Source organism: Vipera berus (assembly GCF_964194415.1).
Source record: "Vipera berus genome assembly, chromosome: 9".
NCBI classification, from domain to species: Eukaryota; Metazoa; Chordata; class Lepidosauria; order Squamata; family Viperidae; genus Vipera; species Vipera berus.
Genome location: NC_138212.1, coordinates 7,916,105 through 7,936,889, shown reverse-complemented (window position 1 = coordinate 7,936,889; position 20,785 = coordinate 7,916,105). Strand labels below are relative to the sequence as shown.

At 43.4% G+C, this 20,785-nt stretch overlaps 1 protein-coding gene across 2 annotated transcripts; it reads right to left on the bottom strand.

Annotated features, from left to right (window-relative positions):
- Nucleotides 1-4,652: 4,652 nt before the first annotated feature.
- PSMC4 (proteasome 26S subunit, ATPase 4) lies at nucleotides 4,653-20,728 on the bottom strand. 2 transcript variants are annotated; one of them, XM_081334839.1, is made up of 11 exons: nucleotides 20,649-20,728; nucleotides 18,060-18,158; nucleotides 16,885-17,071; nucleotides 16,434-16,580; nucleotides 15,865-15,974; nucleotides 14,348-14,441; nucleotides 13,689-13,856; nucleotides 11,939-12,015; nucleotides 11,039-11,207; nucleotides 9,493-9,548; nucleotides 4,653-8,585 (listed from the first exon to the last, which is right to left on the bottom strand). In XM_081334839.1, exons 1-11 carry the CDS (start codon nucleotides 20,682-20,684, stop codon nucleotides 8,472-8,474), a joined length of 1,257 nt encoding a protein of 418 aa, XP_081190965.1. In that variant the 5' UTR covers nucleotides 20,685-20,728; the 3' UTR covers nucleotides 4,653-8,471. The 2 variants fall into 2 exon arrangements, with proteins under 2 accessions (XP_081190965.1, XP_081190966.1); XM_081334840.1 differs by lacking the exon at nucleotides 20,649-20,728 and adding an exon at nucleotides 20,461-20,641.
- Nucleotides 20,729-20,785: the final 57 nt, after the last annotated feature.

Genomic DNA, 20,785 nt, shown 5'->3' with positions numbered 1-20,785 from the left:
GCTTTGTCAAAGATGCTAAGGAAGCTTCTCCAGAGTAGAAAAAAGGATCTCGGGAATCCAGATTCAAGAGTAGCCCAATTTCAGCACAAGGAAAAAACAAAAAAACCCACATACTGTACATCTGCTCAAAAGCACATGGTATGTCTGTTTGTTCATACATTAGTTGACGCAGAAGTCAACAAAGCTAATCCAAGAGACTGGCTGGCATTCTTCCTGTTGCAACCTCTATCTATGTGGGGGCTGGGGATGATGAGTGAGCCACAGGGAACATCAGCAGCCTGTGCAATATTGGGACAGGAAAAAAACCAGTTCAAAAGAGAGAGAGAGAGAGAGAGAGAGAGAGAGAGAGAGAGAGAGGGAGGGAGGGAGGGAGGGAGGGAGGGAGGGAGAGAGAGAGAGAGAGAGAGAGAGGTGGAAAGAGAGAGAGAGAGAGAGAGAGAGAGAGAGAGAGAGAGAGAGAGAGAGAGAGAGAGAGAGAGAGAGAGAGAGAGAGAGAGAGAGAGGAGAGAGAGAGACCCAATGCACCCCACTTTCACAAAATATACCTAACTATAAACTAATCAAACAGCCTGCCCCCCCACACACACACACAAAAAGCCAGCCATTCTGGCGCTGTCCAGACATTGAGCTCCACCACCCATCAGCTGGTTGATCCTGCAGGCTGGAGAAGATGGGCAGCGCGGGCCCGCGAACATCACGACAGGAAAAGGGCCGTCCACGGAGGGGGGGTTGTTTCTTCAGCCGCGCGCACGCGCCCTCCAACCCACGCAGGAGCGGAGCCCTGCGGGCACCCGCGCAACAAAGGCGCTGCTACCCAACCCAGAGGGCGACCGGCAGCGAATGGCCGATGCCCCAGCGGCTCGATTGAAACCCCGTGTGGGGAGACAGGGAGGGAAGAGGAGGAGGAGGAGGAGGAGGAGGAAAGAGGGGCAGGGCCAGCCAGATCGGAACCCTTCTTGCAAGGGAAAAGCGTGCAAATTTTACACTCGGGCGCGCGCACACGCGCACACATGCAGACTGGCCCTCGCCAGGGCTTTCCGGGAATTAGAGAGATTTTTTTTGGGGGGGGGGGGAGGGTAGAAAGCGGTGTGTGTGTGTGCGTGTGCGTGTTTTCCACCTCGCGGCATCTTCCTGATTGCCCTCCGCCAGCCAGAGCCGGCTCTCCCTCCGCCCGCCGCAGTTCGCAAGGATGCCACGCACTCCCTTCCACCAGCCCCCGCTCCCTCCTTCTCTCCCTCTCTTTCTCTCCCTCTCTCTCTCTCTCTCGCGGCAGCTCCTTTGTCCCTCCATCCCTTCCTCCCTCCATCTGCCAGCTGACAAGTGACCCAGCCCTCCCGCGTAGCCTAAAGCCGGCGATCGCCGAGGAGCCAGCGGGCCGTCCCGATGCCCTCTTTCCCTCCGGATCTCACCCCTCGCCCTCTGCCAGCTGCCCCAGCCGCAGCAGAGCCCCCTTGCCCCGCGGACGGACCGCCGCCTCCGCCTCCTCCTCTCTGTCCGGCCAGCCGGCCAGCCGGCCGCAGCGCGCGGCAGCCACCCGCCACCCGCTCCCTCCGCCAGCCCGGCATCCCCCCCCGGCCGCGCCTCCACTTCCCCGCAGCGCGCTCCTTACTCGAACATAGCCCGGCGCGGCAAGTGCGGGGCGGGGGGCGGGCGGACGCCCCCTTCCCCCGCCCGGCCGGGATGGAGAGGCGAGCGAGGCTCCCGGCCGGCGACCCCGCTGTGCCGCGCGGAGGAAGAGGCAGGACCTTCTCTCTCTCTCGTCCGCCCGCCCTCCACGGCGGCCGCCCCCTTTGGCCGCACGCAGCCCCGCCGCGGCTCCCCTGCCGCCGCCGCCGCGCGGCCGCGAAGCCGAGCGAAAGGGCGGGCCCAGAGCAGACGGAAGGCAGCGTGGCTGGGCGGGCGGAGCGTCGAGCCTGGCTCCGCGGGTGCGTGGAAACCTTTCGCTCTCGTGCAAAGGAAAACACGAGTGGGGGGGGGAGATACCCAGGAAAGGCAAGCCTGGCTGGTTGCCGTACCCAGATTCTCGTGCAAAGAGGAGAAAAACACGAGTGGGGGGGGATACCCAGGAAAGGCAGGCCTGGCTGGTTGCCATGGCCAGATTCTCGTGCAAAGAGGAGAAAAACACGAGTGGGCGGGATACCCAGGAAAGGCAATCCTGGCTGGTTGCCATGCCCAGATTCTCGTGCAAAGGAGAGAAAAACGTGAGTGGGGGGGATACCCAGGAAAGAGGCCTGGCTGGTTGCCAGGCCCAGATTCTCGTGCAAAGAGGAGAAAAACACGAGTGGGGGGGATACCCAGGAAAGGCAAGCCTGGCTGGTTGCCATGCCGATTCTCGTGCAAAGGAGAGAAAAACATGAGTGGGGGGGATACCCAGGAAAGAGGCCTGGCTGGTTGCCAGGCCCAGATTCTCGTGCAAAGAGGAGAAAAACACGACTGGCGGGGGGGGGGGGGATACCCAGGAAGGCAGGCCTGGCTGGTTGCCATGCCCAGATTCTCGTGCAAAGGAGAGAAAAACACGAGTGGGGGGGATACCCAGGAAAGGCAAGCCTGGCTGGTTGCCATGCCCAGGTTTGGCTTCACCCGCTTCTTTTTTGGAGGAGCCGAAACTCAGGCTATTCCTGGGTTAAACAGGCACCGGGTTAAGGGCTGCGGTGTAGCCCTCAAGCCGCCCGGGGCTCAGGCGGGTTGTCCTTGGTGAATGAGAAGGACGCCTGGTGGAGAACCACCTGTCTGGGCACGTACCCCGCTCAGCACAATGTGCCTCTCCCGGTTTCTTACACCCACCCCCGGGCGCACGTGTGGAGTTAAAAAGAATTGGGAGGAGGCGCTTCCAATGTGCACCCCGACATTTGGAGGGAGCGGCTGTTGTCCAAGCAGCGGGAGCAGTGCTTTTTTGGGGGGGAGGGGGGGGCTCAGTGAAATCCAGAGTTGGGGAAGAGACAGATCATGTTTGTGGGTGGCTTGGAAGTGCATATACAGTACACCGGGCCTGGATTCCGGACTTTTGTGTGTTTCAACTTGGTGAGCCATGCATCAAATCTGACTTATTCACCCTGTGAATTTCAGTGGCTTGGTTCTAAGTGGTATCCTTGGATCCAACTCACTGCTGCATCTTGGAAAAATAAAGTTTTGCCTAGGCTCACCAACAGGCTTTATTGGTTGCTAACTGTCCCTTTTCAAAAGCAAAATCTGCTCTGGATGGGACACTCCCATTTCCAAAAAAAGATAACCGAAATTCCGCCTGACAAGGAGGGCCCACTATTGCCGAAGATGGTGAAACTACCGTAATTAGTTTCTAACACCTTGTGCTGTGGCTGTCAATATATTGACCGTGTTTACTCATCAATAAATCAGAAAATTCAGTGACACTTACTTTAGGTCAGCATTCATCAACTTTGGCAAGTTTAAGATGTATGGACCTCAATTCCTAGAGACTGGTAAGATACTGAAGTGGCTCCATTGCTATTTATACTTACTATTCTCTTAAGCCTTGTGCTTTGTAAAGCTTTTCATAACATTTATATTTGTTTTTAGTCTTGTCTTGTTGCATGTCACTCAGAGTCCCTTTTGTGAGATGGGCAGTCATATACATTTGACAAAAAATACTGTAATGAATCATATTTTTTTCATTTACTTCATTTTAATTTCTCTCATCCTCCATTGTCTTTCTCCTAAATTAGAGACAGCAATCTGACATTTTATTCTTTGTAAAATCTACAGGTAGTGCTCGACTTATAACCATTTGTTTAGCGACCGTTTGAATTTACAATGGCACGGACTTACAACTGCCACAGCATCTCCATGGTCATATGGTCAAAATTTGGACACTGGAATCTAGCAGATGTTTACAATGGTTGAAGCATCCTGCAGTCACAATTGCCATATGTAACCTTCCTTACGAGATTCCAACAAAGTCAATGGGGGAAGCTAGATCCACTTAACAACCGTGGCAAAAAAAAAATGTAAAATTGAACACAACTCATTTAATGATGGCTTCGCTTAGTGGCAGAAGTTCTAGTCCCGACTGCGGTCATAAATCAAGGACAGCCTACCTGTTCACCAATTCCAAGCACTTTATAAATAAATATATATAAGGATAATTTTAGGCATTTGGTCAGCTGTTCTGCATCAAACTTTTGAATCATCTTTTCTCTTTTTCTGTCTATAGAAATTAAAATGAAACTGATGCCTCTGCACTTTATATTTCCTTAAAATATTGCTCTTTGTGACTGCTGGTGTTCACATCTTATTTGGAATGGCAATTGATTATATGTCGTTTAGTCAATGTTGACTCTTAGCAACCACATGGATATCCTCTGTGACAATCTTGATTTAGGACAATTCAGAGCTGCTTTCCTGAATTCGGAAGGATGGGAAGATTTTCAATGTTCCCTGCCAGATTTCAGAAGAAAATTCAATGAGGAAACCAGAAGGAACTTGGAAATTGCTCCCGCTCCCACTGCTTTTTTTGCCCACCCACAGTCATTCTGTTTCTGTTTAAATAAGAAACATTACTGAAATGAAGACCCAGAGTGGCATGGGCTGTCTAGGGGTTAAACAGATTATCAAAGTAGCTCATTTTAGAGATCTGGTACAGCAAATAGAGCCATTAAAAACAACAACAGCCAAATGAATAGAGCTTAAGCAAGCACTAAATTGCCCAAAACGGAACAGCACTTTTATTATGGTCAATGACCTGTCCATCAAAGTTAAACAAACAAAAGTTTTCCTGATTCAATGAGTTATATGAAATCAGCCCTTAAAAGCATGTTACCCCAATTTCAAAAAGGGAACCAATCATCTTGGAAAAGATCACATTCTAGAGTTTTAAGTCGCCAATTCAGAATCAGAAATGCAAAATTAACACATTTGAAGTATCGGCAGAAATCCAGCTTGGAAGATTGCCAATCCTATTATTCTTGAACTAAGGGATGTGCTGCATAGGGTCACTGAACTGACAAAAGCTGACTATCGCGATCTGCAAAGGATAGGACCGGATTTCCATCATTTTGGGGTGGGAAACGATTTTTAGTAAGAGGTTACCAAAATCAGCAATTTTCTATCTGAGTGTAAGAAAAATAATTCTGAGGTATAAATAGATTCCTCCATCCAGGCAAATGTAGCTTGTAAAAAATCTGGATATGAATCTTGATAGGATTATTTTGTGGAATGGAATGAAGACATTGTTTTGTGTCTGACAGGTTCGTCTGTTTTTAAAGAGTTAATGCAAGCAGTTACAAACAGGTGTTCTTAAATACTGTTCCTCTTGAAATGCCCCAATACAAATGTGATTTTAGTATTTGTATTTGATAACAATTTAGCAAAACGTTCTGATTTTACAAATTGGAATATTTTCCTCTTGAATTTCCCCAATACAAATGCAATTTTAGTATTTGTATTTGATAACATTTTAGCAAAACGTTCTGATTTTACAAACTGGATGGAATAGATTTTCCTCTTGAAATTCCCCAATACAAATGTGATTTTAGTATTTGTATTTGATAACAATTTAGCAAAACGTTCTGATTTTACAAATTGGAATATTTTCCTCTTGAATTTCCCCAATACAAATGCAATTTTAGTATTTGTATTTGATAACATTTTAGCAAAACGTTCTGATTTTACAAATTGGATGGAGTAGAGATTTTCCTCTTGAAATTCCCCAATACAAATGTGATTTTAGTATTTGTATTTGATAACAATTTAGCAAAACGTTCTGATTTTACAAATTGGAATATTTTCCTCTTGAATTTCCCCAATACAAATGCAATTTTAGTATTTGTATTTGATAACATTTTAGCAAAACGTTCTGATTTTACAAATTGGATGGAGTAGAGATTTTCCTCTTGAAATTCCCCAATACAAATGCGATTTTAGTATTTGTATTTGATAACAATTTAGCAAAACGTTCTGATTTTACAAATTGGATGGAATAGATTTTAAAAAATGAGAAAGCAAAGTTGACAATTTCATCTATCCTTAGTTGAAGACAGCAGACTTAAGACATCCTAACTGCTTTCAGAGAAAAGCAATTGTCCCAATTAATACTCCACCCAGAAAGTATCCTTTCTCCAATATCTTTAATTACTGTTCAATTTCATAATCATTAACTGTCACGTGAAAGCTTTGCTCTGGCAGCTGGTTATCATGGTTAATTGTATTATTGGAGATGTTCCATTATTTTTCGGTGCAGATTTTTTTTTTAAAAAAAAACATGGAACCTGCCATGTATACAAAAAGGATGGGTAGGAAATAAAATGAGGACTTTTATCTTTAAATATGTCTTTTTAAAAAATAAAGCAAGTGAGATCTGTTGATGGGGAGGGGGAGTAAGGGAGAAGGATAACCAACTCCCAGCTTTAAATGAAACAATTATTTCAGGCAAACTGAAGCTACTGAGGTTAACGTTCTGATTCTCATGTCTCCCAAAATTGTCTTAATGGCAGATGTCTGTTGCAAAGCTACTATGCCAACTGACAGCCGTAACAGGCAAAAGAGAACTCCCAGTTAAAACAAAGAAACTACTTTTGACCTAGTGACACTTCCTGCCCACATAATTTTCAACTAGTCAAATCATTCAAACTTTGAGGGGGAAGGTTGTGGGGGAAAGACTTGAACCAGTAAAGTTCTGCTTCCGTTTGGCTTGGCACGTGCTTTTTCCTGGCCTGAGAATGTGAAGCAGGAGTCTTTTGTTTGCTTTGCAAGACAATAAACTGAAAGCAAACAAGGGTCGAGATTTATCTGACAGTCATACTGTATAGCCATGTCAGTCTGGCATTCTTCTAGCAAGAGCCAACACATGGTGTGTATGACTAAGCCAGTTGCTAAAGGAGAAGTGCTTGTTTCTTTTACCCTCCTTCTACTTTTATTATTAAAACTGCACACTTTGTCGCTATTTTTGTGTCAAACGAAAGAAAATTTATAGGCACCTGCATCACTTCCTCTATAAGGCAAAATAGCAAAAAGATTTTTTTTAAAAATACGCACACAAAGACAGGGTCATGTATATCAATAAGACAGTTTAAATCCCAAATTGCTGACTACATCACAATGGGATAAGACTTGCAAAGCATGTTAAATCCAAAGCGAACAACCCACCTTAATTTAGCCTGTAGTATGAACAAACTCATTCTCTTGGCATGGTGTGGTGTGTGAACCGACCAGATTAAAATGCGATCAGTTTCAAGCACAGCATAGTTTGGGAATACAACAGCTTGTGCTTACTATGTTTCATACACAGCTTTTGTGCAAGATGATCCCTTGGAAATATGAGGATATAGGATAAGTCTATTGCTTCTAATACAGTCTCTCATTGCTTTCAATATTTAAAATACATGTTCTTTAATGAGTTAGATATTGTTGCAAAGAATGTGAACAATTCTGGTACAGCCATTCTCAAGATGTAGAAGGAATGGCATAATCTGGGGGCAGAGTCAAAAGAGGAATCAGCCTAGAATCTCTACATCGCCTTAAACAAAGTCCAACTCCTCCCCTTGAATTCTGTTAACCCTTATTTTATTTATTTATTTATTTTTATTCCATTTATATCCCGCCCTTCTCCGAAGACTCAGGGCGGCTTGGCTAACCGTTAGCTGAGTAAATTCCTGGCATGAGCATTAGAATGGCATCATATGTGGTCCTGGTCCTTTGCGCCTGACACAAAATCCCTCATCATCCAAAGATTAGCTTTCCAAGAAACCTGGTTCTTCCACAGCGGCACCAACAGTTGCAAAAAGGTATCACAAAAATCTTTTATTTTTCTGGACCGTAAGAATAAACTTCATTTACTGTATTTGCTAACAAGTCATCAATGCTTTGACAATCAGGATCATACAACATATTACTAATTCATAATGTGGCTTGGTGGGGATTCATGGGTCTAAATTGAGATTTCTTCAAATCATGTTTAATAAAACCTAGCTTAGTGTAATGTGGAACCCAACTTATAAAAACTGTGAAAACTTCAGATGGGCATTACACAATGCTAGAAAAAAGGTTTGACTGATTTTGATCTAATATTTAACATGTGAACCAAGCATGCAATATGAACCCACGCACTCTACAGGCCAACTATTGCTTTCAATTATCAACCGCAAGCTCCAACCATGTGACAAAATTTCAAATATGATGGAACTGTGGTGTAACAATAGCTGACAGGTCTATTCCCACCCATACTCCCTTCTCTCAAGGGAGCAAATGTTAATCCAATTCAAACCTTACTCCTTATCGGGCCTGAGAATAAAATCAATATAGGCAGATCAAGAACATATGGGAATGGAGGAGATGAGATAAAAGACAAACCCATCTCCAATTTCCACCGATGAAGGGAACAGTGGCATTTCTGGATAGCTTTAAAAAAAAACATCACAGGATAAATGTTGCCTACCAGAAACACATAAAAAACACAGCCTTTCCTTCCAACCCAAGGACTGAGACGACCAAACCAAGCTTTGGTCCTGCTGTTCCTATCTTTATTTGTAGAACTCGTGTTCCTGTTCATCTTTTTTGATGACTGTTTTGTAGGCTTTTTCAAAGTCCTTGGCGAGGACAATGTAACGGTTCTCTCGTACTGCCAGCATCCCAGCCTAAAAGGAAGAACGAGAAGATAATGAGGCTGGGAAGAAGGGAACATGTTTCAAACATCAACAATGAAGAAAAGGGAGTGCTCACAACAGAAGAAGAGAGGTGGAAAGACACCATGTAGCAATGCTCAAAGGCATGTTCTCATTCTAATTTATAATTCACACCACCTGGGCAAGAGGTTCTGGGAACTGCAGCCCAATGTATTGCCCAAGAAAGCAGTAGCCTCCCTTCAACAGATGCCAACACACTGCTGAGTATGTTAAACTTTTGATTCCTGCATTGAAAACCAAAGTATGATTGCAGCCCCCAGCCCACTAAAGCCACTGCAAATGTAAACACATACAGATATATATAGGATCCCTACTTTAATTGCCAGTTCCCAGCTGGTTAGATACACAAAATAATATGGCTGTTGGCTGAATCTCAATCAGCAATCTTTCTATTCACTCCCACATATAATGCTTTGTTTCGCCTTCTCTTTTATCCCACCTAAGTGGAAATACCACTAATGTGTGTGTGTGGGGGGGGGGGGAAATGTCTGCTAAAATCCACCACCAGAAGAATAAAACCCAATGAGATGGATAAGGTATCAGATGTAACGCTGGCAGAGATCCTTAGTCCTCCTAGTTTGCTATTGAGGCAAGATCCAAACTCGTGACTCCCAGCTCATAGCTTAAGTTCCTGGCTACCAACCTACACATATTCTCTCACAGAAGTTGACCCAGGAGGAACGTGATTCACAGGCTAACATTTCATGCCTATTTTTTTCCCCTCCTCTGAAGATTTCTCTCATTTCCCTAATTGTTAGGATTGCTAGACCAGAATAAAGAGGAAGCAGTTTGTTAAGCAGGACTGAAAACTGACAGCCATCTGTTCCTTTGGAGCACCTAACAGGAGGAGCATACTAACCTCCTGGCAAATGGAGTTGATGTCAGCTCCCGAGATCTTATCGGGCCGTGCCACATCTAGAAGGAGTAAAGGAAAAAATAAAGAGAAAAGGCCCAACCTGACCCACCCCACCATTTTTAGCTAGCTGATTTCTCCAATCATGCGTGGTATTCTCTTCCAAGTGGTCGCTTTTCCATTTGACCCAGTGAACTGTTACAGGGAAACCAACAGATGGGAGCCAATTATTGAAATAAAGTTAAGTAATCGCTTCATTGGAAAGGGTACAGATTCTCCCGGTCAAGCTTCACAAGGATCGGAGTCTCCTTCCCCTCTGAAAGAATTAGTTCCTGGTGGTCCAGATGGAATTGGGAAGAACCCAGCAATAACACAAAATGGAACTGGTTGGATATCCCATTTCATAAGAAAGAGCACTGCCAGATTAGGCAAGAACACAAGGAAGTGTCCAATCCACCTGCTTTATTTTCAAGGCTAAACAGAAAACAGCTCTAACCAGTCAGGAGCAACTATTACAGCATGAATTCTTCCTCCCACAGTCGCTGCCTCTAATTTGTTCCCGGAAGAGGGATCTGCTGGACAAGAAGCAGCTCTTGCAACACAGCCACTGGTGACGTGAGCGGGAAGAAGGGCCCCAGGACAGCAGCTGAAATTTATGCGTCTTAAGCAGCGATTGAAGTCATTGGGAGTTTTTCTTTACCAAATGTTTATCCTGCCTTTTATTCAGAAGCTCAAGGTACTGCACACAGCAATGCTTATTCTTCTCCCAATAACCACCTGGGGAGATACATTGGGCTACGAATGAATGAATGAATGAATGAATGAATGAATGAATGACTGGCCCAAGTTACACTGCACATTTCTATGGTTAAGGGTAGACTAGAATTTGGGTCTCTTTTTCTCCAACACCTTAACCATCATTCCACACTGGATTAGGGAGACTCAGGTGCAAGTCCCTGCTTGAACCTATAGGTCGCTGGGTGAGTCTGATACCCGCTCTCAGCAAAGCCTTCTTCATAGAGTTGTTCTTGTAAAGGAAAAACTAGCGAGAGGTGTCTATGTACACAACCTTGAATTAACAGAGAAAAGGGAGAATACAATGAAATCATGCAAAACACAACTGTGAGATGCTGGAACTTAAAACACTTTGCTCCAATAAGATGCGTTAGACACAAAACCCTTTCTCTCCCCCAACCTGCCGCCTGAAATGGAAGCTATAATCTATCCTGGCATAGGGGGAGTCCTGAACAACTTTATGTAATTTATTTACAACAATATTGGGTTGGAAAGAATTTTTTTTTAAAAAAACCATATCCCAAGCTTCCTGTTCTATAGATCAGGGGGCTCTAAATTTGGCAACTTTTAAGACTAGTAGACTTCAACTCCCAGAATTCCCCAGCCAGAGGTGAGGAATTCTGGGAGTTGAAGTCCATAAATCTAAAAGTTGCCAAGTTTGGAGACCCCCGCTATAGATGAATGTAGCTATGTGCTTCCAATAAGGACACCAAAAAAAAAAGGTCATTTCTTTTCATCAAGTTGTTGTCAAGGATACAATCTTCCAGATCCACCTCCTCAGAGAGATTCATCTTGCTGGTGATGGTAGAGAAGATTAGCCGTTTTTGGCGTCTATCTGGCAGAGGAAACTCAATTTTACGATCTAGACGGCCCGGTCGGAGCAAAGCAGGATCAAGGGTGTCTGCTCGGTTTGTAGCCATTATCACCTGTGGTCAAAAGAACAAGCGAAGAAACAACCACATCAATCCTGAATTTTAAAATGCCAACTCAGCCCAAAGCTATATACGTGGCTTGTATACTCTTAAACACAGCTGACTAAGAGAAATAGCGGACTGAAGCTTAATAAGTAGAAGGAGAAAATCTTTCTCCAGTCTGGAATTTCCTCACTTTAGCAACTGCAAAAAGCTTGCGGTTGTTATGGTTGGTTCCTTGACTGACAAGGATTCAGAAAACCATTAACTGCCTTGTAAGCTTCTCGCCTCCTTGTTCGATCATAGGAACACTATTAGAAGGGGGGGAGGAAATCCATCCACATTGATTCTAAATGGGAAATAGTTCCGTTACTGGAATTCTTGTAATCCCAGCCCAGGCTTCCAAAATGAACCCATGCTTGAAAAAAAATTACTTTTAGGTACTTGCCAAAAAACCTGACATAATGGGCAAAGAAGCTGCATAACTTTTCTTTTTTTTTTTTGACACGGCAAGTGCCTCAGCAGATTATCAGCTATTGTGAAACCGTGGGCTAAACTTTTTAGTAATTGGAATATGTTAATTTTTGGTATTTTGCTGTGAATTGGGAAGAGTTTTTCTCCTTTCCCCTTTCGTACACATGCACACTCGTATTAAGCGCTGTATTTGTGTAGTTCAAAATGTAGGAGAGTGCAAGCAGATCACCGCCTCCCTATATCACTCAAGCCATTTTTAAACCCCAACACACCTTGACATTAACATTCTGGTCAAAGCCATCCATCTGATTGAGGAGCTCCAAGAGAATCCGTTGAACTTCCCTGTCCGCTGTGGAGAGACGGACAAAACTATCAGAGGACAGCCGGGTAAGAGAAGCAGTCCACGCTTTCCTACATCTTCCACGTCTGACACGTTCATTCCACAGCTTGTACTCCCTCTGGGAAGCAACTCAAGATCAAAGAACTCTCATTTTTATTGACGCTCCCAAGTTTCAACTTATTATACATATTGACAAAATACTGAACAGGAACCAGAAATCTTGTGAAACTTTCAAAAATAGATACATGGTTTTGCAATCTATCCTCTTAGGGTTTTCCCCAATTTAGATATTTATTAATGTTGAAATTCTTCTCTTCCAAATGAATTCCACAGAATGGTAGAATTTGATTAATGAGTTTACTATTTCCTACAATTAAGAGCTACCAGGACTTCTAATCTCCCCTTTCTTAAATTCCTCACTTGTTATCCTATACCAGGCATGTCGTCGTGCGACGTATCGGGACTTTTCCCCCATTGCTGGCAATGGGGTGGGCGCAGTTTGGGCACGACTCATCCTGCCTGCAGGCCGGCAGTTTGACAGGTCTGTCCTATACCTTCCCAAACCTAATTAAAATCTCACATCATGGAGCAAATCTGCACCAAGGTAGTAAAGAGGGCTTAATTTACCAAATGTTGAGAAATGAGGGTATCTGTAACAAGTCCAGGCCTAATCCTGGGAAAACAGAAAACTTACGGCCTTGTAGATATTGTTTAAATAAAAAAAAACCCACATCTTTCACCATCAGCCATTCTTGCTGTGGTGATTAGAAGCTACAGTTCACAAACACAGAAACATAAACCCACCTACAGAGAGATTCTCCTCTGGCTTTCACAGGCCAACCCAACACAGAAGATACTGTGGTCAACAGATAAAGAACTTTGCAAGCCCAGAGTTCCATCACACTGTGACAAGGCAAGGAAAGAGCAATGCCCACATATTAGGTAACCAGGACCGTGTGATTCTCAGCAGCCAAGAAGTGGCCAGGTACTAGAGATTTATACCGCTAAAGAAATAACGTCAAACCTATTTAGTCCCTAATGCGAATCAGGAAGAGAGGGAAAAGATTGCTGCACACTGAAGTGCTCAGCATAAATAAGGAGGAAAGGAACTAGAGCTTATTTAGATTTTGTTACCAAATAACTCAGTTTCAGGATTCAGAACACACCGAATCATCATCATCAAAAAGCTAGGTTTTTTACACCAACCCCCCCCCGCCCCAAAATAAAAGCAAATAATGTTAACCATGAATATGATGGCTGATCAAACTCAGCCAGTTATACAAATTCAGCCATGCAATCTTTCATTAACGTGATGAAGTATATTGTGTAAACACAGCAATGTTTTGCCTTCTTTTATTTTGGCTTAGCTTCAGTATTGCTTGTTAAGATAAAAGCCTTTGCAGAGGGTTACATAATACTGATAGATAAAACAACCACAAGTTCTAGTTAATGACAGCAGCAGCACAATTCAGCTGCTGAATCAGTGAGGACACTAAGTAAAATTTCAGGGCACACTATTTCCGCCTCTCCAGAACCCGCCCACATGGACATCTCTGTAACTGCCTGAAAATATCCAGGCAACATGGCCAAGTGGACATCCCCATTTTTCAAACATCCCCAGCTTCCACCCAAATAATCAGAGCTACACTCCAAAGTTCAGCGGTTTCTGCTTGCCAACTCACCTCCAGTTTGGGCATCAAAGCGTTTGGTGGCAATGGCATCAATTTCATCGATGAAGATGATGGCCGGGGCATTCTCTTTGGCCAGTCGGAAAACATCCCGGACCATGCGTGGCCCCTCACCCAGGTACTTCTGGACGAATTCAGACCCCACCACCCGAATGAAAGCAGCTGGGCAGAAAAACATCACAAGAGCACCCTGGTTTGTTATCACAGCAGGAGGAATTATGCATATGATTGTGCAGGAGCCTGTGTTTATTTATGAATCAATATACATTTAAGGTCAAGCTTGTGGGTGGTTTCCAGAGTAACCAAATGTTAACTTCCATCAGTTGATCTGTGTGCTATTACAGAGAAGACTAAAAAGGCTCAGAGAAAGAAGGCCTATCCTTCTTTACATAGAGGAAGGTGATAATACACATTCTAGGACACCTCCAACTCCTACGTCCAGTTGCACCTGTTGGTTAGCAACTATTTTCCCATCCATGTTGCCTTCTTAAAAGTACAACACTTAGACCTTGCCCATTTTCAGCTTCAGGCACTAACAAGTATCAAAAAGGTTGGCAATAAGCCACCAAAATAGCCCAGATCAAAGGGAAAAACACCTAACAAGGGAGGAATTTATACGTGACACATGGTAATATAACCAAAACCATACCTACCTGTGGTGTGATGGGCCACAGCTTTGGCCAACATAGTCTTTCCACAGCCAGGGGGCCCATACATCAACACACCCCGAGGAGGATCTATTCCAATCTATAAAAGAGCCACACAAGGAAGCAACAAGCAATGAAATAATTAATTTGTGAGGCCATCATGTTTTACTTTTTCCCAGATTTAATAAAGATGCCCTCAGTCTCGAATGGCTGAAGTATGGACATCGATACTTTGATATTATATAGCTCCCTCCATCAATGCTAAGATTAAACCTCTGAATCCAGTCAATTATTAATCTTAGTGCACTGTTTTGCCTGGCAACAAATATCCCAAACTACAATGGTAGTTATACATTAAGCGAACCGTAACGTAGCATTACATGCCTAGCATGTTTAAGCTTTGTTTTCATTGTTGGTACATCCAGTGAGCTGTCTAGTTTTACTGCCTCTAGCTTTAAATAATTACTGTACTTCTATCTTATTAAACCATTAATGCAATGGCTAGGTACCCACACTGCGCAAAACCAAGAGAGCTTCACGGCCTAGGACAATGGGCAAAACCTAGCCACTAGTAACAACTACATCATGAAGACTGCATGCTTCTTTTGACATATATTTCTTCCTGTCACATAACTGCTAATACCTCAGCTTAAGAAGCACTTGACACTTGAAAATGTTATGTTCTAATCTAAGAGACAGATAATGTGTGAAATATGCTTGTCAATCTCTTCATAACCTAAGCAAACTAGGTTAGAAGTCATTATGCTTGTTCTGAATATAATTTATCCATCTCCTCCAAACTGAAATATATCTTTCCTATGAATGATCTTTCAAATAAGCAGAAATCTTAAGACATTTCTGCAAGATTCGAAACTTTAAACACCCATTCTTCTATAGTGGGCAAACTATCCTTCTTCCAATATTGTCCCACCAGTAACCGTGCTGCTGTTATCATGTTCAACATCAAGTTAGTTTCTTTAACATCACAATCTACAACAATACCCAATAAAAACAATTGCGGAGAAAACTTTATCTTTCTCTTAAAAATCTTTTGAATGTTCCACCAAATTTTAATCCAAAAAGCTTTTATATTTCTACAAGTCCACCACATGTGACTAAAAAGTTCCATTTAGCTTATGAGTAGATTTTAGTGGGATATTGTTATTGGTACTTTGTTTGTAGTTATGTTAAAGGGGAGTTAAAGCACATTATGAATTTGGTTAATTGTATATTATGCATAATTTTTACTTAGAATATGATTATTGTAACTATAATCCTGTATTTAGCTCTGGGAAGTGGGGGGGGGAAGTGGGCGGGTTTGGGGTGGGAGGGATTTGGGGATATATTGTAAAATTTTGTTTTTGTAAAACTCTTTAATAAAAAAAAGAAGTCATTATGCTTGAGCTGAGTGGGAGGAGAGCAAATGCCTTATATGAGTTTTGAAAAACAAAAATGTGGTATAACAAAAGGACTATTTGTATCCACTTCTGTTTGCAGACTTTCAGCCCTGAAATTTAGAATACCTGTTTATAAAGTTCAAAGTGAGTGAGGGGCAGCTCCACGGCCTCTCGGACCTCCTGCTTCTGAATATCCATCCCACCAATGTCAGCGTACATCACGTCTGGTTTCTGGTCTATTTGGAACAAGTAGACACTGATAAGCTGTCAACCCAATAACTCCCCTTCTTTGCAAGCAACCCGATTCCATGTTTTCATTTGCTCTCAATTCAAGAAATGACACACAGCTAGTCCTCGACTCACAACCGGCAACTCAGTGACCTTTCAAAGTTACAGCAGACCTCACCGGGGATACTTATGACCCAATTCCAAAGTTCCAATAGCCACCTCCCCCAAGGTCATGTGACCGCACGTTGTGTGCTCAGCAACTTCATGATGACCCGATGCAGCAAAGAGTTTATTAGCATATTCAGTTCTCATATTTATCTGGAATTTTTGCAGATGAAATGACATTCTGGCAAACACACACACACACATACAGACACACAAACACACACACACACACACACACACTCACTCCAGGCAGGCAGAGAGCAGAGTTTGCATCTGGTTAAGAAAGATAAGATGCACGTCACCTGAAGTTAGCATCATAATACTGCTATCAGCCTCAGGAGGCAACACATCCACCAAGGCATTACTGTGTTTGTGTAGGGCCACAGAAGCATTGGGCTTCAGCAGTTCACGGTCAATGGTGCTCAAGATTCGGACGTAGTAGTTGGAGCCTGCATTGGAGATATTCACAAGGTTAGACTGGGTCCTACTTCTACTTCCAAGTAATGGGGAGAGAGGAAGATCACTTAGTTAGGCCTATCACCTAACTTCTCTATGAGACGGAGGAACCATCAAGCCTAACTGTAACTTCACTTTCTTAAGATGCTTTGAGGCATTTGGGGGGTATTGACAGAAATCAAAAATGTCCTGAGAGCTGCCAGGGAGATAATTCAAAAAAAGATAAATGTCTGCCGTAAAGTTTCTTCCCTCAACCTTCCACAAATCAAGAGCCAGCAAAAAGGATGGGTACTCTACCTGTGGTAGAACCAACGATGGCTGTGTTCTGATCCACTGCCTCCAGGAACTGGCCAATGACCAGTGGGATGCTCTGGATACGTTTCACCTCCTCCTGAGCATGCAGAAATTCCTTCTTAAGATTTTTCTGCTCATCCTTGATGTATTCTTCCTGGACCTCCAGGAATTCCAGCTCCTGCTGGAGTTTCTACAAAGAGACCAAAAAAACAAGTGTGGCTTTTGTTGCACCTGCAAAATTCCCATTTATAAAATGAAGGAAGGATTAGAGATAACCAACCACATAAATGGATTCCTTCTGAATATGCATAGTGAATCAAGTAGTACACTCCCACTACTGAGTAGTATGGGAATCCTGAGTACCAGAAATGCATGGGGAAATGTACGTTTTGAAATAACTTAATTGTACTATTTTTTGAAAGAGTGATAATATTTCTTTTTTAAAATTCAGGGCAATTCACAATGAAGAGGGGAGCTTTATGTTTGCAATCTAAAAAACCAGTACATGAGACAAAATAAAAAAAAGTTAGTAGGAGAGAGCAGGAAAAACAAATGAAAGTACTAGTTAAAATGTAGTTTCTGGCAGTACGCTTTTACTGGGGGGTGGACGAGAGGGGAAAAAGGAAACTCTGCATTTATGTCTTGCCATAATGCTTTTCTTGGCAGGGAAAGAGAACTCAGTAGTCCATTGTTCCAGAAAGCTAATAGCAACATCTAGAGCCACTGGTACAAAAGCTATCAGACATGAAAAAGGAACTGATATGAGACACTTGAATAAAATTCTACAGAGATCTATTCTTTTATATATTTATGACATCCAGTTTGGTACACCTTATCAACTATACTATAGTAGAAATCAGGAGGCTACAAGTTCTAATCCTTATGCATACAAGTCAGTTGGGTGACTTTGGCCTATTCATTTTATCTCAGTCCAACTCGCTTTATTGGGATGCTGTTATGGGGGAAAAGCATGATGTATATTGCCTTGAGTTGTACAAAATAAATGCAGGATATAAAGTTAATAATTTACTTTCTTCCAACACCTTTGGTTCTATTTTTCCAATGCCTTTTGAACATAGACGCAGTTGTAGGCTGACAAATACAAAATACAACTTAGAAACAATAATGTTCCCCAGCATTGCTAAAAAATAGTAATATGTGACTGAAGATCAGCTCACTTTGTATCGGCTATAGAGATCCTCAACATCCTCAGTTTCAGGAACTAGGAAGGAGAGGCCAGTCTGAGGTCTGGAAATAGAGAGAGCAGGAAGCTCATCCTAGAAATTAAAACATAGGGCACAGATTAGATATAAATAATTTGGATATAGAATATCCCCATTTTCATACAGTATAAATGATAAAGACCTGGATTTGCACGATACTGAGGCCAAAAAATCCTGAAAAAGGAAACCAAAATAGAAGCAAAAAAACAAGTTTAACATACGCAACTGAATATATTTGGTCCTTATCTGACTTATTGATGTGTGTTGTATTCACCTAAACAGAATGTGCAGTTCATTTAAATTCTTTAAGGCTGGTAAGGTTAACACATCAGAATCAATATGTAGCACATGGTTTACCAAGCATGTGCAACTTTTTATTTAGGATAAGGATAACTGAAAAAAAAATATTAAAGGTTCAACCATCTGTTTTGAGCCACAGTTTTACCATACAATGTCAGTATCTATTAAACACAGGGAGTTGTGGCTTGGCTACTTATCAGTTTTGAGGAAAAGAATAACAGTTGCAAAAAAAAAGCAAAAATTTCAAATATTCACAAGATTGAAGTTTATTATTTATTTATTTATTATATTTTTATACCGCCCTTCTCCCGAAGGACTCAGGGCGGTGTACAGGGCAATAAATATAAAAAACAGAATATAAAAGTTAAAAAACAATTAAATATAATGCCCAAATTTAAAATTTAAAACAACAATTAAAACATATTAAAACCCCAACCCTAACCCATCAGACCAGGTCAGATTGCTCAAATAAATACGTTTTTAGATCGCGCCGGAAGGAGCGAAGGTCGGGGGCCATCCGGAGCTCAACCGGCAAGCGATTCCACAGGTCTGGCGCGCCCACAGAGAACGCCCTCCCCCTGGGGGCCACCAACCACCAAGTTGGTTACATGCCCATTCTTTTGTACGAAATTTTGAAGTAAGGCTTAATCAGTAAAATGAATATAGGCCTAAGGCAGTGGTGGTGAACCTCTGGCACGCGTGCCAGAGGCGGCACTCAGAGCCTTCTCTGTGGGCACATGCGCCATTGCCCCAGACCCAACTCCCCCCACAGCTTCGTCCTCACCAGCAGCCCCCCTGGAGGAGTCACCCCCGAGCACAGCCCACACAAAGCAGCACAGCCAAGGACATGGCAGTTGGGCAGTGGGGACAAGACTCCACCCTCATGACCTGTCACGCGCAGTTGATGCTGCGGGGCGCAGGCGGAGACTGTGGCTGCCATGACACTGCTGGGCCGCCTGAACAATCTGCAGCAGTCCATGGAGTGTGGGGTGGGGTGGAGCGGACAGGGAGGGGAGCAGAGCTGGGGTGGGTTTTGGGCACTCAGTCTCTAAAAGGGTCACCATCACTGGCCTAAGGCTTATATAGTTTATGGCTAATCTAAGGAGAGAAATAAAGGATGCCATGTATTTCTATAAAGCATGCCCTGTATATAAACAAATAAAGCATGCCACGTATAAAGCATGCCATGTATTTCTAACATACAATCAGCTTATCAGTTACTGCTTATCTTGAAGGACACATGCCATGTTAGAAATACATGCCATGCTTTATTTTTCTCCTTACATTAGCCACAAACTCCAAAGCCTCGGGCATATATTCCTTTTACTGATTAAGCCTTACTTCAAAATTTCGCACAAATGAATAGACATGTAACCAACTTCAACCTTTTGTCAAACATGCCAGAGGAATTGAATGGGACACTGGCAACATTAACAAGCTAGATGTACCCAAAGTGACATCCTTGGAGTGCTTTTAAACCCTGAAGCCTAATTGGACAAAAGCTCCAACAGTTAAAAGTATTTAGCATTTTTATTAAGTTTGCTCTTATTCCTACCTGTGATACAACCCTTATCACCTAACAGATGGCTTTCTGAAGTCTCAATCTGATATTGGCATAAGCTTCAGTGAAAAGGGGAATAGCGTCCCAGAAGATGGTGAAAAATGAGATAAGATAGTTTGGAAAAGAGTAGACAGTACGTTCTAATCCTCCCTTAGGCACAAAACCTGGCTGTGGGGGATTTGGTCCAGTCCCTCTCTCTCTCACTAAAGCCCAATTCACAGTCTGGTTGTGAAGAAGGCAGGAATATTAGGTCTCTTCGTTGTCTTGACTCATATACAAAAAAAAGGATGATTTTGATGATGGCATAGTAACAACATCTATATTTATAGGAGCGCCCATCGAGGCGTACAAAAGAGAGTTGCTGTATACAACCCAAATACGAATTAAGTCTAATCGGCTCGCAGTTCCATAATTCGAAACACGCCTCGCACGGACCTAGGAGGAGGGAACCTGTTGGCAAACGCGGCCTGCTCTCACACCCATTCCCAGGCCTACCAACAAGCGGTGACTCGGCATCTCCACCTGCGTCCTTCGCGCTCCCAGTGCTCCGCCGCCTCCTCCTCCTTCCCAAGCCTCAGGAGCGGGAGGAAGAGGCCGGACCACCGGCCAGGCCGCCGCTCTCCCCGCGACTTAGCAGCTGCTTCTCCTCCTCCTCCCTGCAGCTCGCTCTCCCTTCCCCCTACCTGTGTTTTCTCCACCAAGATACCGATCTCCTCCATTTTGAATCCGCTCGACCGGAAACCAGCCTGGATTACGCCCCTTCCGGCCAGGCTCAGCCGGCAGGGACAGAGAGGCTCACGGGAGTGGTAGTCCTTTGCTT